This window comes from Zonotrichia albicollis, chromosome 6, assembly GCF_047830755.1.
Source record: "Zonotrichia albicollis isolate bZonAlb1 chromosome 6, bZonAlb1.hap1, whole genome shotgun sequence".
In the NCBI taxonomy this organism is placed as follows: Eukaryota; Metazoa; Chordata; class Aves; order Passeriformes; family Passerellidae; genus Zonotrichia; species Zonotrichia albicollis.
Window position 1 is genome coordinate 37,007,003 of NC_133824.1, and position 23,540 is coordinate 37,030,542.

Consider the following 23,540-nt stretch of genomic DNA (forward strand, 5'->3'; position numbering starts at 1 on the left):
GAACAGCCCTTTTCCTGCACCTTTTGTCCTTCTCCCCTGCACAGAGAAGGAGTAGTCAGAGCCTGTGGTTACCAAAAGGGCAGGTATTTTACCAATCACAGCTCTTGCAGAGACTCAGAGGCATTAGACCCTTGAACTGTTTAATAAAGCTTAAGAAATAATTATTGTCTAATGGCCTAATATAGCTTGAAATAAACCCATTAACTGATGGCTTACAAAATACCCTGGGGTCTTTGTATGTGGAGGCAGAACACAGTTGTCAGAGGATTTATTCCTTCATCTACAGAAAGAATAATTAGGACCAGCTCTAACCAGAATATGTGCTAAAGAGACACTTGGCAGTTGTCTCCTAAAAATATTCCAGGCATAATGCTTCAAACTAATTAGTACAGAGGTTGATGTTATTGACAAGGGACACACAAAAAACATCCCTATCCTATGAAAAACCACAAAATTATAACTTTGGAACTGGTATTGTGGAAAGGGTTTCACATCCACAAAGGTAGACATGACAGCTGCACATCCTTTCTCTGCTTTAATCAAATATTCCTTTTCAGAACTTCAAGAAAATACAGATGAAACAATCAGCCTGCATTGCTTCATGAAAACATTACATTCCCATAAAACATACAGAGACTCTCTTAAATATGCTTGCTGCTTTAGACAGCATTTCACTGGTCTGGATCACATTTACGTGAAACTTTTCAAGACAAAGGAATAACAGAAGCTGATCGCAGGCTCCTTAGCATTTTTAGGGGAGATCCTCATTCTTCTTGGGCACCAAGCAGGAACAGACCAAGACACAGAGATCTGTCAGTCACAGCTGATTTGTCTGTCTGGATCTTGCTGGGTGCTGCACTCTTCAAGTGTTGGTTCAGCGAGCCAGGCACGGTCGCCAAGATCTTACTGGGTTGATCTTTAGCTGAACCAAGTGTTGTAGCTGTTTTCTGCTTCTGGGCTAAAGCTGAGCTCATCACTAACCCCCAGAGCCCCCGTGGAGCCTGGGGGAGGCCAGCAGAGCAGACAAGGTCACACAGCATTCACCTCAGCCCGGCTTGGAATTTGCAAGCAGAAAAAATGGTGACAGCACTCAACATGACTATCCAGCTGAAGGCTTCTCTCCCACTAACAGCTGGACTTACATTTCATCCTCAGCGTGGAATCTGGTTTATTTTGGAAGCTTATTTTAAAGTCCGATGTGTTTTCAGCAATACTATTTCTAGTTACAATTTAGAGATGGCATTTTCTTTAATTCTGATTAATCTGTTAAATAAATATGCAAATATATCAAGTGCTCTATATAAAAATACATACACACAACAAACAACTCCTCATAATAAAAGCAAGATTAATAAAAATATGTACTGTTTTATACATATGAAATGGCTGTCTAGTTTCGAAACTATAATGAAACAATTACCCATAAGTCACAGGACATAACCTAAAAAGAATCAGCATATATAAAATAATGGCATTGCCTCTTGAGCATCTCTCCTTTAAAAATATACAAAGAACCCAACCAGTGTTGCCTGTGCTTTTATAGCTACTGACAATAAGATAAATTACCAAGAAGTTTGTGGATTTCTTCATTTAATGTCTGAACAGGGAGATGAATAACATGCCACAGACTTTTTGGTTTTTTTAAGAGAAGTTAAGCCTCCAAGACAGTGAAATATGTCCTTCTCACTGAGACCTGTACCCAGTTAGGATTTAAAGATTTTTAATTCTTACTCTGGATCTCCATACTTAGTGGAATAAGTACCTAACAGCAGTTTAAACACAGCCTTCAGCAGATCACTTTGATTTCTAATGACAAATAGAAAAGTGTGCTTAAAAACATTAAACAAGAATCAATGCATTGTTCACAGATGAAATATCTGTCCTGCATAAAGCCAAAAAACCTCTTATGTGTATTTTAAAACATCACTTTCTCTTGGGACTTTTTGCCCAGGTGTAAATTGCCCGGAGCAGATCTGCCAGCAGATACCAGGGCACTTGAGCATTTCCATGAAGCACATGGGAAACTGCTGGAGGGCTGTGACTCAGAAATATAATCAACAGTCTTGTGCTTTATGTTCCAGTAAAGACCAGTGCTAGCTGAAGTCAGTATTTAGCCAGCTGAATATTCACCCTCCAAACTGCTTCAGGTGGAGAACATAATATAACACACTTTAGCAGAACAGTTTCAAAGACAGGGGCTATGGCCAGTGAACAGAACTCCTGAACAGCCCTGCTACAGACCATCCACATCCCACAGCTGGCACAGACCAGCATTTCTCCCTGCATTTCCTGGGGGGAGTCCAATTGGAAGTTACAATTCTCCCTCCGTTCCAATAAGCTTTCTTAAAAATGGCACAGACCACTGGTAGTAAATAATTGTTTTCCTGACAATTCTTATCAATATAATGCACAGCATCATAGCTTAATACAAATACTTTACAGACACAAAAGGACATAACAAAAGCATGTAACAATGCAGCTCAGCTACTCTACTATATTACACGGCTGGGAAGAGTTTCCTTTCCTTTGCTTTGATCTTTTCTGTAGAAATTGAACTTCTGGTACCAAAAAGCAAACAATGTTTCTTTTTGGTGTTTTCAAAAAGCTGATGGGAAAAAGGTAGATGAAATAGAATTCAGAGGAAATGAGCGAGATCATAGAAAAGCAGCTTTTAAAATATCAGCAATCTTGCGTAATGTAATAGTTATAGAGGAAAAAAATTAATAGGCTCAGCATCTCCTTACCAAAATGGAGCAGAATACAGAGACCTATTTTCAGGAATAAAATACTGTCAGCTTCCCTAGTGACCTCAATTGCTTGATTTGTGCATATGTGATAGAGCTGGGGTCATTTTGTTTTATTCATTATCTTAACTAACAGGCTCATTAAAAACATGCACAAACTTGGACCAATGAATGAGGTGGGGAGAAGAGCAGTGAACACCTCAAAAACTGAAGGATAATTGTACAGGTTGCTAGGATAATAAAGAAGTTTATTATATTTCAGCTCATGTTTTCATGCCTTTATTACCCCTCCTGAGAAGACCTGCTGTATGTCCATAGATATTTAAAAATAGAGATAAATAAATTTTGTCCTTCTGGGTTTCCTTCGTTGCAGACCAAGCCACACATAATTATAAAATGTCACATTTTGTTTATACTGGCAGATTCTGAATGTACCCACAGCCATTCCTGGCTGGACGGCATTTCGTAAGGATTCTGCTGTTGCAGACATTGTAGAAGATGCCTTTTGGGTTTAAACTTGATTTTTTTACTCTTGACATTTTTCCTCACTTATTTCTCTATCATGGCATCTTTTATACTTTAAATATCTGTAAGATGGAGTGACTGGATACTTCTTTAGCTTCACACAGTGAAGACCTTCCATCTGGGGAATAATGATGTAAACTCGTATGCCTCCTAACATCCAGGACACAGTGAGAGTCCTCTGTGAAGGGACTGGGAACTGAAAGCATTATGCAACTCTTGGGGGTGTATTTCAGAAAGCACATGTCAATTTTTAAACTCAGGCGTCATTGCAAAGTGATTAAAAAGAAACAGAACTTATGCTTATCTTCAAAAGACATCAGTAGCACAGTGCATCTGTGAATTCCTGTTCAAGTTCCACATGATTTTGGCTTCCCCAGCCCTGATCTGCTTGGCAGTGTGGTACCATTACATTCCAGTCTTCATGTCAAACTCGTGATGATTTTGTGTTTCATTAACAGTCAGGAATTCATCGCATGCTTGTGTTCGGTCATTTGACTGTTCTTTATGAACCAAGTGCACCATTTCTTGTGATTTGCTGATATCTCCATTTAATTCACTTGTCTTCCTGTCCTCCACTGCCCCTTTGCCATTGTTAATCACTAGCTTTTTCTTCTGCCCACATCTAGAAAGAAATGAAAATTAAATATAATAAATAGAGTATAACAAAAATAAGAAAAAAATGAAGGTCAGTATTTAGGAAAAGGTGATTGGAAATTAAAATTGTGTCTGCCAGTGCAAACTTACACCATACAAAGTTTCTCTATATTGCATATTTTATTTTTGAAAGCATCCACCATTATATGCATAAAATTTATGAGGAGCTCACTTATCTAATTTCTATTTACTGTTACTACATATAGCAATAACATTCATTACTGAAGACTAGAAATTTTTTTCTATCATTTGAATTTATCCACATTTATGAACTTTGTAAATATTCCCACTATGAAGACACCTTCAAAATCCAGGCTTGGGACCACAGCTTTGAAATGCACAAATTCTTAAGCAAGCAGAAAATCTGGATCAAGCTCTCACCTCATTGAACAAGACAATTGCTTTTTCCTTTGTATTAGCAGGCCAAGCTTAGAAGCCAACCAACAGTAAGGAAATATGGATAATTACTCTTGCTGTTGTCAGCAGCAGAGTTCCTTGGAATGTTCAGGTAGGAAAGAGGTACTGTGATTTTAAAGTTACACTTGCTGCAAGACTGCCCAATAAACCTTATATGTAGCTCTAAATTAAAACACACCAACACAGTCTTTTTAAAAGTCACCAGTCCAAAGATGATGCACACTGGTTATCATGGGCTGGGTATCCTTCGGCATAGTAAAACAGCACTACTTACACTGCTGTCAGATTTACTGTTTAGATGACTCCCTGGCTACACAGTGCTGGACATCCCACTTGTCCTCAAACAGCCTTGTGCAAAGTGAATATGCAGAGCCCAGCATGCCTAGGAGGGACAATGTGTCTGTGAAGTTGGACTTCTATGTCCTTTCTTCTTAAATGAAGCATATTTACTCCTGAAGGACTGATTTGGCTGTTCAATTTTACTAAGATGCTCTTGAAATAGCATTTTTTCCATGTCTACTGACTCATAGACTACCCTCATAGATGAGGGTTATTTTATCTGAAGTAGCTCAGTTCACTCTGCTAATGCTACACACACCCTTGGGAATGATTTCCTGCTCTGCAGTCATAAAATGCCAAAAGACACCAGCAAGGAGCTATGGAGCTCCAGAGCCTCTTAAAAGAGCAGCTCGGAGTGCTCTGCAACCAACAGACTAGGAAAAAATGTGCTCACTGCTTCCTGCACAAAAATCTCCACATATTATATGGTCATTATGATGAAAAAGGAGCTAAAATCCAACATTCAAGTAGCAAATAGTTACTCTGTTAAAAAGCTCAATTTTAACATTCAAGTAGCAAAAAGCTGTTGAAGACAATTGGCAAGTAACCTCAGCACAGGCTCAGAGAAAAGAAAGAGGTAATAATATTATAGCCCATCCTTTAGGCTAGGGTTTTTCCTATTTCCCAGCTAACTTCACACAGATCATTGCATTACTTTGCACTCCTCAGCTTCCTCATCTGTAAAATGGAGTACATAAAGCTCCTGAGAGCTCAGAGAGCAATGTTAGCATATACGCTTGTGACTGCCAGCTGTGATAGTGGCTCTTGTTCAGAAGAAACAGAGTAGCAGGTTTTCACAGAATGGCTGTGATTATCTAGGATAGCCCTTCACACTGCACACAGACAATGCTTTAATGGTGGAGGATTATTCCTGGCTCATCCTGTGGTTGTTACTATCTGTGCTTATCTCACAACTTCTACTCTCTGTGAACACAATTTTCCCATTGATAACAAATAGAGAGAGGCTAATCATTTTTCTGTGATCTATGTACAGTTAGTTTCCCTTTCCCAGACTAAACAGTTCATGTAGCTGCTGACTTCATGGGAGTGGTTCCAGGTGAGTGTGGAGGCTGATGTGTGACCTGTGCAGGACATGGTGACCTGGGTCCCCACACCACAAGCCACAGAGCTTTGCAGAGAATGCTCTTTCCTGTGGTTTGCTACCCTGCTCTTTGAGAAAGCTTTGGGGACTCTCCAAAGGAAGAGGGAAGTGAGGCAGCGTGTTTTGGAAATGTAAAGGGGTGGCCTTACCTTCTGCGACTGTTGACAGCAATGCACACTGCCAGGATCAATGCAAGCACCACCAGAGCAACAACAATGATCAGCCAGTCTGCAGGGACAGATGAGGGAGGGCAAGAGAGTGTGAATGTATCTCATGTGGTTTTGCCATCTCACAGAACTGCAGAAACACAATCTCTTCTACTTCCCATAAGCTGTCACACTCTTTTCCTAGCTTCCATGAATGTTTGTTTGGTGTACAAAGTCTTTCCGTGCAAATCAAACACATTTTCATCACTCAGCTATAGACAGGCCAGCTCACATTAAATACTCCATCACTGCTGTCACCTGCAAGCACTTTAGTGGGCACAGGTGAAGAGGAGCTGTTTCACTGATTTACTCCAGTGGCAAAAGAAAAAGCTCAGCATGACACACCTACAGTCTCAGGCACAGAAGCAGGATGAGTTTTAGCACATTTTTAGCAAAGCAGTTTTCACAACCTTCCCAGTAGCCTACTTTCTACTACCATTATAGCTCTGCTACCATTACAGATGGGGGTCCTCTCCCAAGAGCTATGCCCTGTATTTTCTTTGTTTGAAACAACCGTTCCTAGTTTAACAAGACTCATACATTTAAATTGCAACAAATTACCTCTTCTAATTAGTTAATTATTAGTACTCCATGGTGAAAAACTGATAGGCATTCTTTTCATAGCATGCTTTTCTTATATCTCCCTTCAGTTTTCCCTGCAAATGATGAGTTCTTCAAAAGGTACTTCAAAGGTTACCTTCCCAAAATTTTCTGTGTGCTCTTGTCCATTTTTTTCCTGTGACTAATGCAATGCCTTGAACTGAACACAGAGTTTCACCTCTGGACTTGCTAGGCCTAAGTACAGTGGGATAATTACTTTCTCTGTTTTAAAAATTACTTTGCCACTAATAAGTCCCAGAATATATTCACATTCTTTTGCAGTTGTATCATGGTGTTGGCTTCTTTTTATTCTATTTTAGTCTGCACACTCTCCTCTGGAGAGCTTGTCTTAGCTGAACATTCTCATGGATATGATGCTATGCATATAACTTTACCAAGTTTTGCTTGATTTAATTTCAGTTTATAAAAGTTAATTGAATCTAAATTCCACTCCCCAAATGTATGGTTTCTCTTATCTTAATATTGCTGAAAAACTATATGAGTTACAATATGCTGTCTTTCAGACTACTTGTGAAATGCTGAATACAATCTGATCCAGAACAAAGCCTGAACGAAGCATTTGACCTTCATTTCCATCTCTTACTTCAGTTCATATGAAGACAATTCTGTCATTGGATTTTTAAAACATTTGACTTCCAAAACCCACCTGGTACACGGGCCGACCTTGTTTCTGAATCTGTTTTTGTTGTGGCAGTCCCTCCAGGGGAAGTCGTGGATTCATCATGTCCCTTGTGTGGTCCTTGGTTATCATACACATTAGAGGTAGAGCCTAAAGAACAAAAAAAACCCCAGCCATTAAGCCAAAAATGCTTGATGGATATTTAACAGCAATGTATGAAGACTGCAACTTAAACAGTGTAAAAATCATATTCTGGAAAGTCCATGCTGAAGCAGTTAATGAGTGTTTATAATGAAAATTATCACACAGACTATAAGCACGACACTCATCTGAACTATGGCTAGCTTTAGTATTTTGAGAAGCAAAACTCATGGCTTTCCCCACTTGTCTCCCTCATATGTTTCAATTCTATTCTGACATAGGATAAAACTGAACCTCTAATACTCTAATGTTGTCATAAAATTGAACAATAGTTCTCTGAATGCTTGCGACTTTGGCAGCTAGAGTGGGACTCTAAAAATTAAAAGTATTCTTCTCCTAATAGAAAAAAGTGTTCTCTGCAAACTTAGAAGTGGATCCTCTTGTCCTTTTTAATAAGTTGCGTAATTTGGTTCCAAGATGGTATTAGACCTTTAATCAGTCTCTTATATTTTCTAAGCTGGTCATACTACTTAAACTTTTAGGCAATTACATTCCTGGCCCATGCTATTGCCATAAAGGTATCCCAAGTCTAAAATTATCAGCAGACTATAGATACAGTAATTTCATTATCACTACAAAAAATACATGACAGATCTCCACCTCTCTGAATTCTTCCAGACTCTAAGAAATTAAACACTAACTCTAATCAGCTGTAAAGTTCTTTTTCTTTATCACAAATTACAACTAATTTCTGTCCAATATTTCTGATCTCACTTCCTAGTAACAGCTGGCAAATGCAAAATTGAGAAGCATGTTTTATTCCCTCTATGAAGCACAGCCAGCAAGCAGCTCATGAATTTTCCAGATGTTTTTATTATTTTTGTTAACAAGAAACTTATTGACTGGCGTGTTTTTTGATACTATCTCACAACAAAGGACAGAGAACAAATTCAACAATGAAGAACCTTGATCTAGCAGCATAGAAAGCTGACCAAGAGGGACCTACTAACTTGTCTACACTACATCTCAGCAGATTTTTGAGCTTTTCCTCCACAAAACCCCTTATAAAGGCATTCAGACATTTATTAAAAGTTGTGTGCTTAGAAACCTGCTACATTTGCTGCTCCCCTGAGCACTGAGAAGCAGCAGCAAGGGTCAGCCACGTTCCCTGTTGTTCTGGCTCTGGGGAGGTGCTTGCAAGCGGCAGGGAGGGAACCTCAAAAGCCCTGTACATTTCATTTTGGTAACACACTGATTTTTTTTCTTTATGGACAGTTATTTTTTTGTGTCCCTTCACTGGACTGACTTGTTATGCTGTGGGCACTTGGTGTGGTCTGACCACAGCTTAAACATTGCTGTAGAAAAAAAGTGGTACAGTACATCAAACCATTCATTTGATCAGAGAAGGGCTTAACAATACATTCATGAATCTTTTCCATTCCATTTCACCTATACTGGGCAACATTACAAATGAATGAACCCTTCAATAAGCTTTTTGATGACAATGGTAATGTCTTAGTAACTCCCATAAACTGTGTTAAAATGCGACAAGAGAAGGCAAATGAAAAAAGAAAGAGTTTTGAGAAAATGGCCTTCTGAGTTTTTTGCCAAGGTACTGACAATACCCCCATTGAAAAAGATATTCCCACTGGAAAAGATTCAAACCTGTTCTTACAGGTTTTATGTGATTAAAACAGAAAAGCAGCAAACATTTTTTCATAGTGTGTAATGTCTACACATAAAATTAAGAAGGGAGCTTAAATTAATTAAGTGAATAGGGCCTGTGAAATGAAAGAAATGTGTTTTAGTAGGAAGACATTATTTAAAACAGATTTCATTGTTAACATTCTGACAAATACATATTTTGCTTTCATAGTCCTATGCCTACATCAAAATACTATAACCAGGCAATTTTGTTAGAGTTGAATTTACTGGTTTATACAAAATTCTTGGAAAAATAATTAGCCCAAGTTCTACCTCACAGTATAATAATTAGTACTAATGAATTATTAAAAGAATTAATTTTCAAGTGTTTTCTGTATAATCTTGTAAAATATAGGTACATAATCTTGTTTATATGCAATGAATGTCCACAGAGCATTGGCGAAATTCTGCTCTGGAATGGTTCCATTAACTTCCAAGAAAGTGCATGAAAACAGTGTTTGGATTAGCTGAAATGGGAAAAAATCCCTTACTTTTAGGATGGTTGTTTGTGGGGAAACTACATTTGGGAATATGGAAAAGTCCCTTCATTTCCCATGTTATTAGCATGTGACCACACATCCAAAAAAAATACCAAAGGCTGTATGTAGTATAATAGGCAAACACTGTTAACTGCAGTAACTTCATCAGAAGAATAACCCTTTGAAAAACAAGGCTGTTCACAAAAGAAATGTCAGTTACAGCCCAGTAACAGCTACAACTAATCACTGGAAAGATACCAAGAGCACATACAGCTAGGAAAAAAAAATGATGTCACAGAGAATTACCTTTCTTTTGTACTTATTCAGCTAATTTAAAAGGTTACAAATGGGGGGAAAGTGACAGATACTTAAGGGTTACATAGCTGTCATTTGTGCCCAGCAAAAAAAAAAAGAAAGACAAAATGCTATCACAAATATATGGGCATGAACAGAAAGTTTTCATTTCTTCATTTCAGTAGTTGTGTTACCACATGCTGATAACAGAATATAAGAAAAGTTTATTTGCAAAACACTATTTACAGCCTTTACACAATGCTTTTGCTAGAAAGAGATACCATTCATGACATCTTATCAGCAGGTTAAAACCAATAACAAAACCCAAAAAGGAAATCATAATATGACAATCATTTACAATTATGCTTAGTACACATTTTTGGACAATAACCATTGTCCACAACAACAACTTACTGATGGATAAATGAAAATGGTTATAATTCACTGTTCTTACTGGTAGTATGAGTAGTCTGCAAGGGAATGAAACGGTCCTCAATGTCTGAAAAAACTCCAGGTATCCCATGGACATGGAAACCATCGGTGGTGTTTGCCGGTTCACTTTCCCTTCCTGGTGCAGTGCCAGGTGCCAGTGGCTCCTTGGTTGCTTTCTCTTGGTCAGCGTCATCCACGGACTCTATGATTGCCATGATGGTGGCATGATCAGGGAGCACTCACAAAAACCACCACCCACATCATCTCCTGGGCCACAGCAAGCCAGAAAGCACCTTCACCTTCCTCATGCAAAGCACAGAAGGAGGGAAGAAGACATGAAGGCCTCTCCTTCTTCTTCCACACTGTCACTGGCTTCTGAGAGACCCTGAAGCTCCACATCTATGCTCAGCATGTTGGAGCAGGATGCTGGTGACATACACAGATCCCAGTGACAGAGGGAAAGGGGAGACCTTTAGAAGAAGAGACTTTAGCAGCAACAACCTGACCCTGTGACTCAGGACTGAGTGGCCTCACCTCTGTCAGTTTTGCCTGGCAATACACAGGGGAAGTGAAGTAAGAAACTGATGGCAGAATTTAAGGAATGCAATTCTTCTATGAATGCACTGCCCTCACCACTGGGACACCACTGCCCAGTGATGGTGCTGCTGCTGAGTTGTAGGATCAAGTCATCTGATTAGCCTGCCAGAGCACCTCCACCATACCAGTCATGGTACCAAAGCATATCCAGCCTAATCCCACTGATGCACAAGAAAGGAAGATCAGGCTGGGGATTCAGAACCACCAAAGTGCATTTCTCACAGAACATTTGGGAGATCACCCAAAAACATGCTTCAGCAAAGGTCAGAAACCACCGAGTACACCAGCAAGAAGGAGCAAGGAGTCCCTCAGGCCTTGTTCACAGATCCTATGCCAGATTTTTCACTGCAAGTTCACGCTAAGAATGAAGATCCCCAGGATGAGAAAGATAGTGAAAGGAGTTATCTTCAGCAGAGATAATGTCTCATTTCACACCAGGCATGAGAAATGAGAATGATCCATTATTCTTGCTGATACCCATCAGAAAAGAGTCATTACCAGCTGTGGTCACACTGGAGGTAGTTCTGTGGAGGCCTTCATCTCCGTGTGTATCCATGGGATGTGTGATGTCCTCAGTGCCCTGTCCTGGTTCATCATCTGAAGGCAGAGGCGTTTGAGTTGGCTCTTTGTGGTGGGCACCCTCAGGAGAGGAAGCAGATGTCACCACTAGGTGAGGTGCCCACGCTTCCTGGGTTACATCTTCTGGTGCCAGAATGTCAGTGGAGGCTGTGACTGTTGTGATGACGGCCAAGTTAACTTCAAACCCATTTTAAAAATGCACCTTACATATTACTCCCTGTTTATTTATAGTAATCTCTAGCTTTTTAATTTATTTGCCTATGTAGACTATACAGTGAGAAGAAAAACAAAACAAAACAAAGCCACAAGCAAAGAATATCCTCTGCATGTGACACACTCTTTTGGGTTTGCCTCTTCCTTCATTAATATTCACAATGCAGCCTAAAATACTGGTTTTGAAAATACCTAATGAACACTGTTTAGAAGTGAGAAAACAGCAATATTATTTTCAGAATGAGTATAAGAATTCCTCTTGTTACACAGAGGAATGAGATTAGAATTACTTAATTAATAACCTCTGAAAAAATTGCAAAATCATACTTGGGTTTTCATATTTGCAACTGACCTGTCAAACCTCATAAAGCTTGAAAACAGTGAACTGGGAAACTTTACAGAATCTCATTCATGTTTAGAAAATGTGAGCAGATGATAGTGAACACAAACTTTTTCATCTACAAACTATATTTTTAATCTACACAATTTGTAGTTTTCATAGCTCTCTGTCAAATCCTAAATGTTGAGGATTAAATAGTCCAGATAAAAATGGATTTAGAGGTAGAAAATGATAACAGCTAATTTTTCCTTAGAACATCTTTTTTATAAAATGCAGGAAAAAAAGATGCAAGAAGTTTCAAACAACTTCAGTGTGATAAAAAAAAATCTTATTGTATTAAATAAAAAAGAAGTATTTTGAATGAGAATAATTTTAAATGGATAACATGCATAGTTTGGGAATTTAAGTTAGAACCTTGCAGAACTACATAAACAAACTCCAACAAATTATTTCAAATTTTACAGTATGAAGAGAATATGCTGAAAAATTAAGACCAGGAATGACCAGACATGAAGAACTAGCCATTTGCACTACCAGCCACCTCCAAAAAGCAACTGTTTTCAGCGTTAAAAATACACCCAAGCAAAGTCAGGGGGCACAAGAAACAGGGCACACAAGAAAAAAAATATCCTTAAGCAGACAGGAATTCTTGTTGGGATATTCACATGCAACAAAATAATAAAAACATTTGCAATGTAAATTCACAACAAGAATGCACACTTCGAAGATGAGAAAGACAAGGAAAAAAGTCAGTTTCAGAAGAAATAATGTCTCATTTCACACCAGACATGAGAAATGAGTACAATCCATTATTTTTACTGGAACCCATTGGAGGAGAATCATTACCAGCTTTGCTCATAGTGGCTGTGGTCCTGTGGAGAACTTCATCCCCAGGGGCATCTGTGGGATTCGTGCGGCCTTCAGTGCTCATTTCTGGTTCATAATCCCGACGCAGAAGTGGTTGAGTTGGCTCTTTGTGGTGGGCATCATCAGGAGAGGCAACAGCTGCTATGATGGTTTAATACAGATGATTTAAGCACAGATTATTTAATAGCTGTGAATTCCACATGTGTGCTGCTGTGGCCTTCCCATTTCCATCCCATCCAAGCCTCCTGTTCCCCTCAAAGCACAGTTACCCTTTTCTATCCACAAAAAGGGCAGAGAAGGGAGACCTTGCGTACATCACCACTGCTCTCTCACAGTTTTGGTGAGACATATCCATTTGCTGTTCTTGCCTGCTTTTTTACTTAATTAAAAAGACTCCTGAGGGCAGTGGACCCAGGGAAAGACACAGAGGCAGAAGTCAGAAGGATTCCCTGACCTGCATCCCAGGCTACCTACAAAGTCTCAGCTTCCTTGGCACTGTCACTTGCTCTCACAGTGTGTTTCACATTACAGGCATCAGTACTGAAATAATGACAGTCAAGAAGACATGAAGGCCTCTGCTTCTTCTTCCACACTGTCACTGGCTTCTGAGAGACCCCTAAGCTCCACATTTAAGCTCAGCATGTTGGAGTGAGATGTCGGCAAAATACACAGATTTGAGAAGGTCTCTCCTCTCCATCTCCAGTGAAAGATGGAGAGGAGATACTTCCAGAAGAAAAGATTACTCATGTTTTTAGAACACTATTTTGATGTTATAAATACTGTGTTATATGAGAATGGATTGCTGTGTTTTGCCAATTTTATAGATTCCAGACTCTCATCATTGTATGAATGAACCAGAGGGATAAAGATTTCAGTAAAGTCTATGAAAAGAACACTCTTTCACCAGGTGAATATTCACAAATGGAATGGATTAACCTTGAGGTACAAATATGCGTAAGTATGGATTCAACTTTATGATAAAGACAGTCTGGCAGCACCAAATAATGTAACTTATGTAATGAGCTGGATGCAATTGCACAGCCATGCTCCAGTAAGGAATGAAAAGCCCTCTAAGTGGTAGTGGCAAGTAAAGATCAAATGTTTTATATTGAGCTAAAATTGAAATCTGTTTCACCACCATCCAGACAGGGCACAGAGAAAATTAATCACTCTACAGTTTATGAGATTATTTTAAGAGATCAGTAATTACTCCTTCTACAAGTTCATGCAGTATCTTTCCAGGAGAGGCCATCTGAGAGACAGAAGTGATGCAGCATACATAACAGACATTATCACTACTACCTGTGGTGGAAGACTCTCTTTCATGATTGCTCTCTCTGGAAGGAGTAACTCTATCCATTCCAGCAGGCTCTGTGGCATAATCCTCTCCCTTATTCCAGCCTGGAGACACCAGTGGCTCTCGTGCTGAGTCGTTCTGTTTGGCCCCATGGCTGGGGACCATAGCTGTTATGATGATGGTGAAGCAATTATGAACTCAGTATATAAAGATCCATTTCTCATATTATTCTCCTCTTCAGTTCTTGTCTCTATGACAGGTCTTGCTCACATGTCTACTACATTTAATGGCAAAGAGAAGTAAAGTAGATTTGCTTCTCATCCTGGTTTATATTTAGAAAAGCTGCCAACTGTCATCAGTAGGACGAAATCCTTCCTCAAAATGAGCATATGCTTTTCAGAATCAAGTTGTGTTATTTTTCAAAAGTATTTATCTGAATCTTGCTGTCAAATTTGTATTGTTGAATATTAAATCAAAATTCACTGATGCAGAATTTAAAACCTCAGACATAAATACACAAGGATATGACCCATCAGTAAGATTTTAATCACATAATTTGAGTATGTTGACTATATCCAATTTCTGCTACTCAAAGTTTCACTGTTTCATTAGTTGCAGCATCTCCAGGAAAACACACAAAGAGGTGTAACAAAGGGTAATGCTAGGTCATGGTTCAGATCTGTGAATGGTGCACACAATGAATAAAACAGCATACAGCTGGAGAATATCTGATCTTGTAGTTATTTAGAAAAACATCATCCATGTCAACCAACCTGTAGATTTTATTACACAATCAAAGCAAAAGAGTACCCAAATTGTGTAAAAAAGCATAAACCTTCTTAACCCCTTCAACCAAATAAGGGGGGCAAAAAAGCAGGAAATTTGCCACAGTGTGTTACAATTTTAATTGCAATTAGGCCATTATGTATTGCTATAGTAGTGTAGGATAACAGATTATCAGAGACCTGCATTTGATAATCCACAAAGGCAGATGATGACTGTGGTGCATTCACTGTTGCTTAGTACAGCACATCTGTCATTAACTTGTAAGTTTGGTACACTCACAGGAACAGAAATTAAAATATATCAATTTTCAATTACCACCTTTACAGTATGATTTTATCTTTTATGTTTCAATTTATTCAACCAATGAAAGAGAGAAGCCTCTCTCTTATTCTACATTGCTTTGTTTTCTTCCCTTCATATTGCTATAGCTCAAAAGTGGGATGAGTAAACATTTTTGATAATTTTTTTTAGCTATAACTGTCATAAAAAAAAAACGAAAAAAAAATCCCAGGGCCAAGAATGACTTGCAAAGGGAGAGTGAACACAGTTGCCAAAGGAATGAAAAATGCAGCACACATTATTATTTTTCCACTTAAGCCTTCTCTGTTTCCTGCAGACAAAACCCTGGCAGACAGCTTGTTGAAAGCTTGTGACTGCATGACACACAACACAAAACGTAGGAGACAGTTACAAAATTAACCTATTAAACGTCTTGACATACAAGACAAATAGAAGAGAAACATCCAGGAAAAGTCTGAAGAACATACTAATTAAAAAAATAATAATTTAACATCAAAATTGCTGAGGTTTATTCACAGAATCTGTGTTATGGCCTCAGAATCAAAAATGTGTGTAAAACATCCTAAAACTAAATCTTTATAAAACCCTGAAAATTTACTAAAATGTGACCTGCAATATTACCTGTAGAAGTTTCCTTTCCAAAATAATTTTCACCTGCAGTAGTAAATTCATGTTGTTCAATACTGCCAGTGGTATTTGCAGGATTTTGTTCTTGACTGATCCCTCCAGAATGAAGGCTGTATAATAGCGGATGTTGGGTTGGTCCTTGATGCTTTTCTTTTTCACTTGTAACTAGTGCTGGTAAGATTGTGATTGAGTCAATAATGATCAAAATACTCAACATAGTATCCTTATCATCATAGTCTACGTAACAAGGGTGTTTGTTACGTTTTGGCTTTTTCTTGTTGTTGCATTTCATGTGAAATGAAAGATGAAAGAAAACAAGTCTTCTGGAAACCCAATCACACAAAAGCATCACCAGGAGCAGCAGAAGATTTAAGTACACAAGAAAGGATCCCAATGACCAGTGGAAGACAAGAGATATCTGAGAACCAGAAAAGCTCATAGAAACAACAGCTTAACTGTTGAGTTTGTTTGTATTCTGTGTTTTTAAAATAAAACACTGATGAACCTTTTCTTTTGAGTTATCTTAATTGCATAATTACAAAGCTGGCCCTAAGGAAATTGTAATTTCTTCTGAGATGGGATGAATTAAATAAGCAAGTTCATATAAGTAGATAAGCATAATTATTTTGAACTCAAAAATAATTAAAGCTCTCACCAATGAAACGAATTCACTGCTTGCTCTTTAACTTGCTGTTGTTTACACAGCAGAAGATGCAGTCAGATGAAGTACCACCACCAAAAGAGATGTTCTAATGAAGGTTTGGAAAAGATACATCAGTAAACCTAAGATAAGCATAAGAACTTGGCTGGAAATATATTTGCCTTAAGTATCAAACATTTCCATTCATGGTATATAAAAGTAAAGCTAAGGTCCTTAATCAAGAGCATGCAAAGAATGAGCTGGATGTGTCATACATGCCATAAGTTACCAGAGAGAGAAACTATGCTATTTCCCAAGAAGAGAAAAACTGGAGGAATATTTATCTTCACATTCAGGCAATGAAATATTTGTAAAGACAGTGCTCATGCAAATGTAGTTCATTATTTTTAAATTAAACCGAACACAAATACAGTGTCTTACAAAAAAAAGGAGGTAATATTAATCAATGTATGAATACAACTGATCTAACAATACTTCACCACTAAAAGAAAGTTATCACAAAAACCATTTCTGTGTGATTATAGAATCTGTTCTAATGCCAATTGCATAAACTTCTGCTGTTCAAAAAAATCTCAGAACCAGACAGACCCACAAAAATAGCTTGAGGATGCACTCTGTAGCTTTGGCCTACAGAATTGAACATTTTGCTATCTCAGTTGGCTACTGGCACTAACACTGGTAGCAAAATGTTCACCTTCAGTTCATCTGGCAGTAGTGTATTATCCTTTGCAGGACAATTTATGTATTGGAAACACTAGCTCCCTTTTTGTCTTTTGTCTTCAGATTTTACAATAGAAATTTTGAAGTGGAAAAAGGAATTTTTTTCCTCACCAAAAGTTGCAGTCTGCTCAGTTTTATTGCACACTACTGGCAGTGCAAATTTTAAAATACCAGAGATGTGAGGAGAAGTGGCAAGAAATGAACTTTGTATGGATAAGATATACTTGAAATGACAGATGAATGTTACAGATGCCACCTCTGAGGGCTCTAGTACAAATAATGTAAAAGTATTACTGTGAACTGATGAACTGAGGCTAATGGTGTGGGAATTACAAACAACTGCACCACAAGTTTCATACTTCACTGAATTATATCAGAAATATGAGTATTATCTGAAATGCTTTACCCCTGCTAGCAGAGCTAGAATCCTGCTCCTCTTCATCTGTAAAGGTGGGATTCCAATGGCCTTGTGTGGTAATTTCCAGAAGTGTTTCGTGTTGTGAGTCTACAGCTGTTGAGAGAATGGAGGATTGAATGCTGACTGTGCTCTAAATCTGCTGTCAGTGTGTGCCATAAAGGTGATGGAAAATGGAACTTCTTGCATAGCCTAGCTGTAGTCTCTTTACTCTTCTTATCAAATCCCTTCACAACAAACCAGTTGCTCTTTTCTTTGCATTCGAGAGATGCAAATCTTCCCAAGAAAAATAGGAAAAACAAGCAGCAGAAGAAAAATGTACAGTAGAAGCACTGCAAAACCATTAGAGCAGTTGTAGAAATTTAAACTCATGTTTTAAGAATAATGGTGGACCTAAGGAATATGGTAGGTATATCAATACACATAAAACATGCTTGCTAGGTACTCAAGAAGTACCATGTTAGAATACCCACGACTGAGCAAAAAAGTGAATGCCAGCAAGAAAAATGAGAGCACCTTGACAAGCACCAGGAAGCCAATATTAGTCAAGAAAGTTATAATACAATTAAAAAGATATAAACCAGAACTTCTATAAGAGTCTGTGACCAGAGACTGAATAGACTTTCACCCATGGATCATGCAGACACCATTAAGCTGTCAAAGGTATGGAATGCAGTACACCTGTGGGACAAGTTACCAATGCAGACTCTCAAAGATAAATAAACACCAAAACTATCCAAAGCATAGGAAGAAACATAAGAAGTCCCAAAGCAAGATGAATTCCTGATTAGCATTTTCTACTAAAAATGGAAACCACTGCTGAAAAAACGCAAATACTGCACTATCTTCAAAAAAAAAATAAAAGGCTTATGAACAGTGACTGCTGATTAAATAAGAGCACAGACAACAGACACATTAAGATGCACTTAAATTAAATAAAACTATAAAACAGAAATAGAACAGGTTAATATCTTTGTACAAGTATGAGCATTAGACTATAGTATTTAACAGCAACATCTATGCTAAAAATCCCCAGGGCTGGGGCCATTGCCGGGTCAAAAAGCCAAGTAGCAGTTTGTGCACTTCAGTGACACATAGCATTTAGCTTTAATCTTCATATATGGTGTTTTTCTGATTTTCAGACAAAAACTATTTCACCTATGGATGGCTTTTGAATTAAAGAGTTCCCAGATGGTCACTGTAGGACTATTCATACATGGAAAATAAAGCTAGGTATTAAAATATCTCCATTGTAACACTGGATGATGCCTAGACATCTGAGGTCACAAAACAAATGAGATGATGTTAGAAGACTGAATGTGTGTAAAAGGTAGCAAATACAAGACTGTATTGCTGACAGTTCCTAATGAAAAAGGGACTTGGAGTTTGGCCTTTTCAGATTGTACCTCAGCATCCTCAATGGAGAGGAAGTCTGCTATTGAATAGATGTAGGTAATATATACCAAGAAACAGAATAATTTTAACACTTAAAATAAACTAATAGAAGAAATGATAAAATTTTTTGTCTTCATAATCATGATTAAATATAAACATTTGAATAAACACAAAACTGAGACACGAATTTTAAGTAGTGTCTTTAAGTAGTTTTAAAAACGGACATTATTTTATGCTAAAGGACCTGACATAATTTCCAGTCACAAAAGATGTATGTCTGAAGGGAACAGCTGATGAGGAGAACATCCAATTTTCAAAACATAAATGCATGACAAAGTAGTAGGAGAATCAGGTAAGACAAGAAAATCAAGAAAGAAACAATCCAAAGAGAATAGAAGCTCCTTACTCGTACTCGGAGCAGTCTCGTCTTTGGCCACACTCCTGCCCCAGCCTGGAAACATGGTGGGATACACAATCTCCTCAGAAGAGTCCTCATCATCTGAATCACTGCCACTGGAGGTCACACCTGCTGTGATGATGTTAAATCTGCCATGAAGCCTGAACCCACAAGGCCTTCTGCTGGTGGCACTTCAGCTTTCCTGCCTCCTCTACTCACAGCCTTACAATCACACAGGAGAATTTACAGCCCCGTGCTTCCCAGGGGCCACAGCTGCTCCTGGCCTTTTCACTCACACGGGGTTCTCCCCTCTGCCATGGCCCTGCTCAAGCTGCTCCTCTAGAGCTCTTACATACATTTTGGGAACCTTTCCATCTTCACAGCATAATCAGAGCAGAGTATACTGGCTTGTAAACCTTTCCTTCTTCTCCCCTACAAGTCCTTCTCATTGGAACACTCTGCTCCTAAACTGCTTCCAAACAGGAAGAAAGACAGACCCAGGTACATGCTGTGCATAATGGCATGCTCCCATACTCATCCCTTTCATACAGGCAGAATGCCTCCATGGCACATGGACAGTGTGCACAAATGCTCCATTGCTACCACGTCCACACTCTGTGACTGGGAGCCCAGGACTTTGCTTTTCCCTACTTCAAGCACCGTGCAAGGAACAGCAGAGAGAAATGTCACCCATTCATCCCTCCTTCCACCTAGAGTTTGTGCACCTTGCTGCCCTGCTCCCTGGTAATTCAGCCCCTAATCCAAGCAGCCTCTGAGCATGGCATTCTTTACCCCTGGTTGCTGGCGTGGGTTCTTGCGTCTTCTCTCCAGGACTCGACCACCACCAGTTGTCTGGGAACGGATTCCACCAAGCTTGGGTGGTGGTTTTCTCCAGGTTGTCATGATGAGGCCCTGGAGCTGTTAGGACATGGCTCAATTTACCAAGATCTGGTGGTTATTTCTTGAGAAGCAAGTTTTCCTCCAGCACAGTCCAGTCCACCAGCAGCAGCACCTTGAGCACGCTCATGCCCACAGATGGATGTGAGAGCAGGGCGAATGTATGAACCCACGGTGTCATTACATTCCTCCAATGCCTAGCCAGATGCAAGCACTTCGGGCAGTCCCAGGAAAGAACATGCTCCCTTGATAAAAGCCACCAAAAAGCCCCATGGGGCTTTTCACCCCTTCACATTCCATAAGATGAATGAGTTCCTCACAGGCTCTGACAGCAGGAGAGAGCAGATAGTCTTTGAAATAGAGCCCAGAATAAGGAACATCAACCAAGGTGACAAAAAATCACATACAAAAGATGGAAGAAGTATCCATGATAGGCAAAAATGGATACCCAGAGATAAAGCACACCCAGAGAAGCAAAATGGTTTCTACTGGCAAGCCCATGAAGCCAACGCTGCCAAGGATCTGAGCACAGAACCGAGGCCATTCCTCTCTAAAGACCCATGCACTACCCTTGACCTGATGCTGACAGCTAAATGCACACCAGAAACACCTTTCAGAGTAGGCACCAGTACAGCATGGAGGGATAGGAGCAGCTTTACTTGTATCCTGTTACCAATGCACAGCCTATTCTCACAACACAGTATATCAAATAGCAGGATACCTAGATTTATGCCTGGTATTTACAGATGGATAGAGATTTCTGCTTAAAAAAACTAGAGGAATCTACAGTCTTTTCATCCACCATGCTACGCAAGCCAACTAATTGTTGGCAGACTAAGAGAAATAATTGCGACACTTGTAGGAGGCTGGAAATTCCCTCCAAATGAAATCAGTCCTTGACTCCCAAGAAGTCACAAGTAAAATCCATAAGTCAAATGAGAAGGAAGACAACAGTTCAAGAATCAATAGAAGGTGGTTCTTTTAGCTGTATGGAGCCCAAACATTCTAAATTTGGCTTTTTTGTGACATGGGAGATGCCTCTGAAAAAAAGCTGATGAGATCATCCAATTTTCAAACAGTATATGTGTAGCTAAGGAGGTGGAGCACCAGATGGGAAAGGAGAAAGAACAAAACAACGAAAGAGAATAGAAGTTCCTTACTCGTACTCGGAGCAGTCTCGTCTTTGGCCACACTCCTGCCCCAGCCTGGAAACATGGTGGGATACACAATCTCCTTAGAAGAGTCCTCATCATCTGAATCACTGCCACTGGAGGTCACACCTGCTGTGATGATGTTAAATCTGCCATGAAGCCTGAACCCACAAGGCCTTCTGCTGGTGGCACTTCAGCTTTCCTGCCTCCTCTACTCACAGCCTTACAATCACACAGGAGAATTTACAGCCCCGTGCTTCCCAGGGGCCACAGCTGCTCCTGGCCTTTTCACTCACACGGGGTTCTCCCCTCTGCCATGGCCCTGCTCAAGCTGCTCCTTCTAGAGCTCTTACATACATTTTGGGAACCTTTCCATCTTCACAGCATAATCAGAGCAGAGTATACTGGCTTGTAAACCTTTCCTTCTTCTCCCCTACAAGTCCTTCTCATTGGAACACTCTGCTCCTAAACTGCTTCCAAACAGGAAGAAAGACAGACCCAGGTACATGCTGTGCATAATGGCATGCTCCCATACTCATCCCTTTCATACAGGCAGAATGCCTCCATGGCACATGGACAGTGTGCACAAATGCTCCATTGCTACCACGTCCACACTCTGTGACTGGGAGCCCAGGACTTTGCTTTTCCCTACTTCAAGCACCGTGCAAGGAACAGCAGAGAGAAATGTCACCCATTCATCCCTCCTTCCACCTAGAGTTTGTGCACCTTGCTGCCCTGCTCCCTGGTAATTCAGCCCCTAATCCAAGCAGCCTCTGAGCATGGCATTCTTTACCCCTGGTTGCTGGCGTGGGTTCTTGCGTCTTCTCTCCAGGACTCGACCACCACCAGTTGTCTGGGAACGGATTCCACCAAGCTTGGGTGGTGGTTTTCTCCAGGTTGTCATGATGAGGCCCTGGAGCTGTTAGGACATGGCTCAATTTACCAAGATCTGGTGGTTATTTCTTGAGAAGCAAGTTTTCCTCCAGCACAGTCCAGTCCACCAGCAGCAGCACCTTGAGCACGCTCATGCCCACAGATGGATGTGAGAGCAGGGCGAATGTATGAACCCACGGTGTCATTACATTCCTCCAATGCCTAGCCAGATGCAAGCACTTCGGGCAGTCCCAGGAAAGAACATGCTCCCTTGATAAAAGCCACCAAAAAGCCCCATGGGGCTTTTCACCCCTCCATGTTCCATAAGGCTAATGAGTTCCTCACAGGCTCTGACAGCAGGAGAGAGTAGATAGTCTTTGAAATAGAGCCCAGAATGAGGAACATCCACCAAGATGACAAAAAAATCAAAAGATGGAAGAAGTATCCACAAAGCCAATGCTGCCAAGACCCTGAGCTCAGAACTGAGGATATTCAAAAGGCTCATGTGTTCCCCTTTTGCTGATTCTGGCAGCTAATTTTACACCAGAACCCCCTTCCAGGCAGGCATTAGTACATCACAGGGAGAGAGGAGCAGCTTTACTCCTATCACATTAGAAATCCACAACATTTTATCAGAACACAGCATATCAAGTATTAAGTTCTACAGGTTTGTGATAGATATTTTTGAATGAAAAAATGTTTCTCCTTTGAATAATTACAGGAATCTACAACATTTTCTTCCACTGTGCATCCACATAGGTATTTGTATGCAAATAGATAGAAATCTGTCTATCATATATGGATGAAAAAAAATCAGTCAGAGTTACTGTTCATGTAGGCAGCTCATTAATCAGTAAGAGTTCTACATCTGATTCATGGCACACCTAGAGGTGAATCATAATTTGTTAATAACAAAGAGTAAAACACGTCTGGGCAAGGAGAGAAAGTCAATGGTAAAGTGCTGATGTTGTATTAATCTGGCCCATTAACTTGATGGAGCACAGCACAAGTGATGTCCAAATCCAGAGAAAGAATGAATGTGTATCATCTGAAGAACAAGAAGCTTTGCAAATTGCTCACTTCAAACCATAGCACATAATTCTTTAGATTAAGCTATACATCTTTTAAGAAAACTTTAACTTTACAAA

General features: G+C 39.6%; 1 protein-coding gene across 9 annotated transcripts in view; it reads right to left on the minus strand.

Moving 5' to 3' along the window:
• Positions 1 to 253: 253 nt before the first annotated feature.
• CD44 (CD44 molecule (IN blood group)) overlaps positions 254 to 23,540 on the minus strand; it is a 50,948-nt gene continuing 27,661 nt past the window's right edge. Inside the window, exons 7-13 of one of the 9 annotated variants that reach the window (XM_074543222.1) lie at positions 14,176 to 14,337; positions 12,853 to 13,011; positions 11,373 to 11,606; positions 10,300 to 10,479; positions 7,255 to 7,377; positions 5,931 to 6,009; positions 254 to 3,891 (exon numbers count right to left, since the gene is read on the minus strand). In XM_074543222.1, the coding sequence (XP_074399323.1) occupies positions 3,675 to 3,891; positions 5,931 to 6,009; positions 7,255 to 7,377; positions 10,300 to 10,479; positions 11,373 to 11,606; positions 12,853 to 13,011; positions 14,176 to 14,337 (1,154 nt within the window). In that variant the 3' untranslated portion in view covers positions 254 to 3,674. Of the gene's footprint in view, positions 3,892 to 5,930; positions 6,010 to 7,254; positions 7,378 to 10,299; positions 10,480 to 11,372; positions 11,607 to 12,852; positions 13,015 to 14,175; positions 14,338 to 17,670; positions 17,776 to 23,540 lie in introns of all 9 variants that reach the window. The other 8 variants (XM_074543221.1, XM_074543224.1, XM_074543223.1 and 5 more) reach the window with 8 other exon arrangements.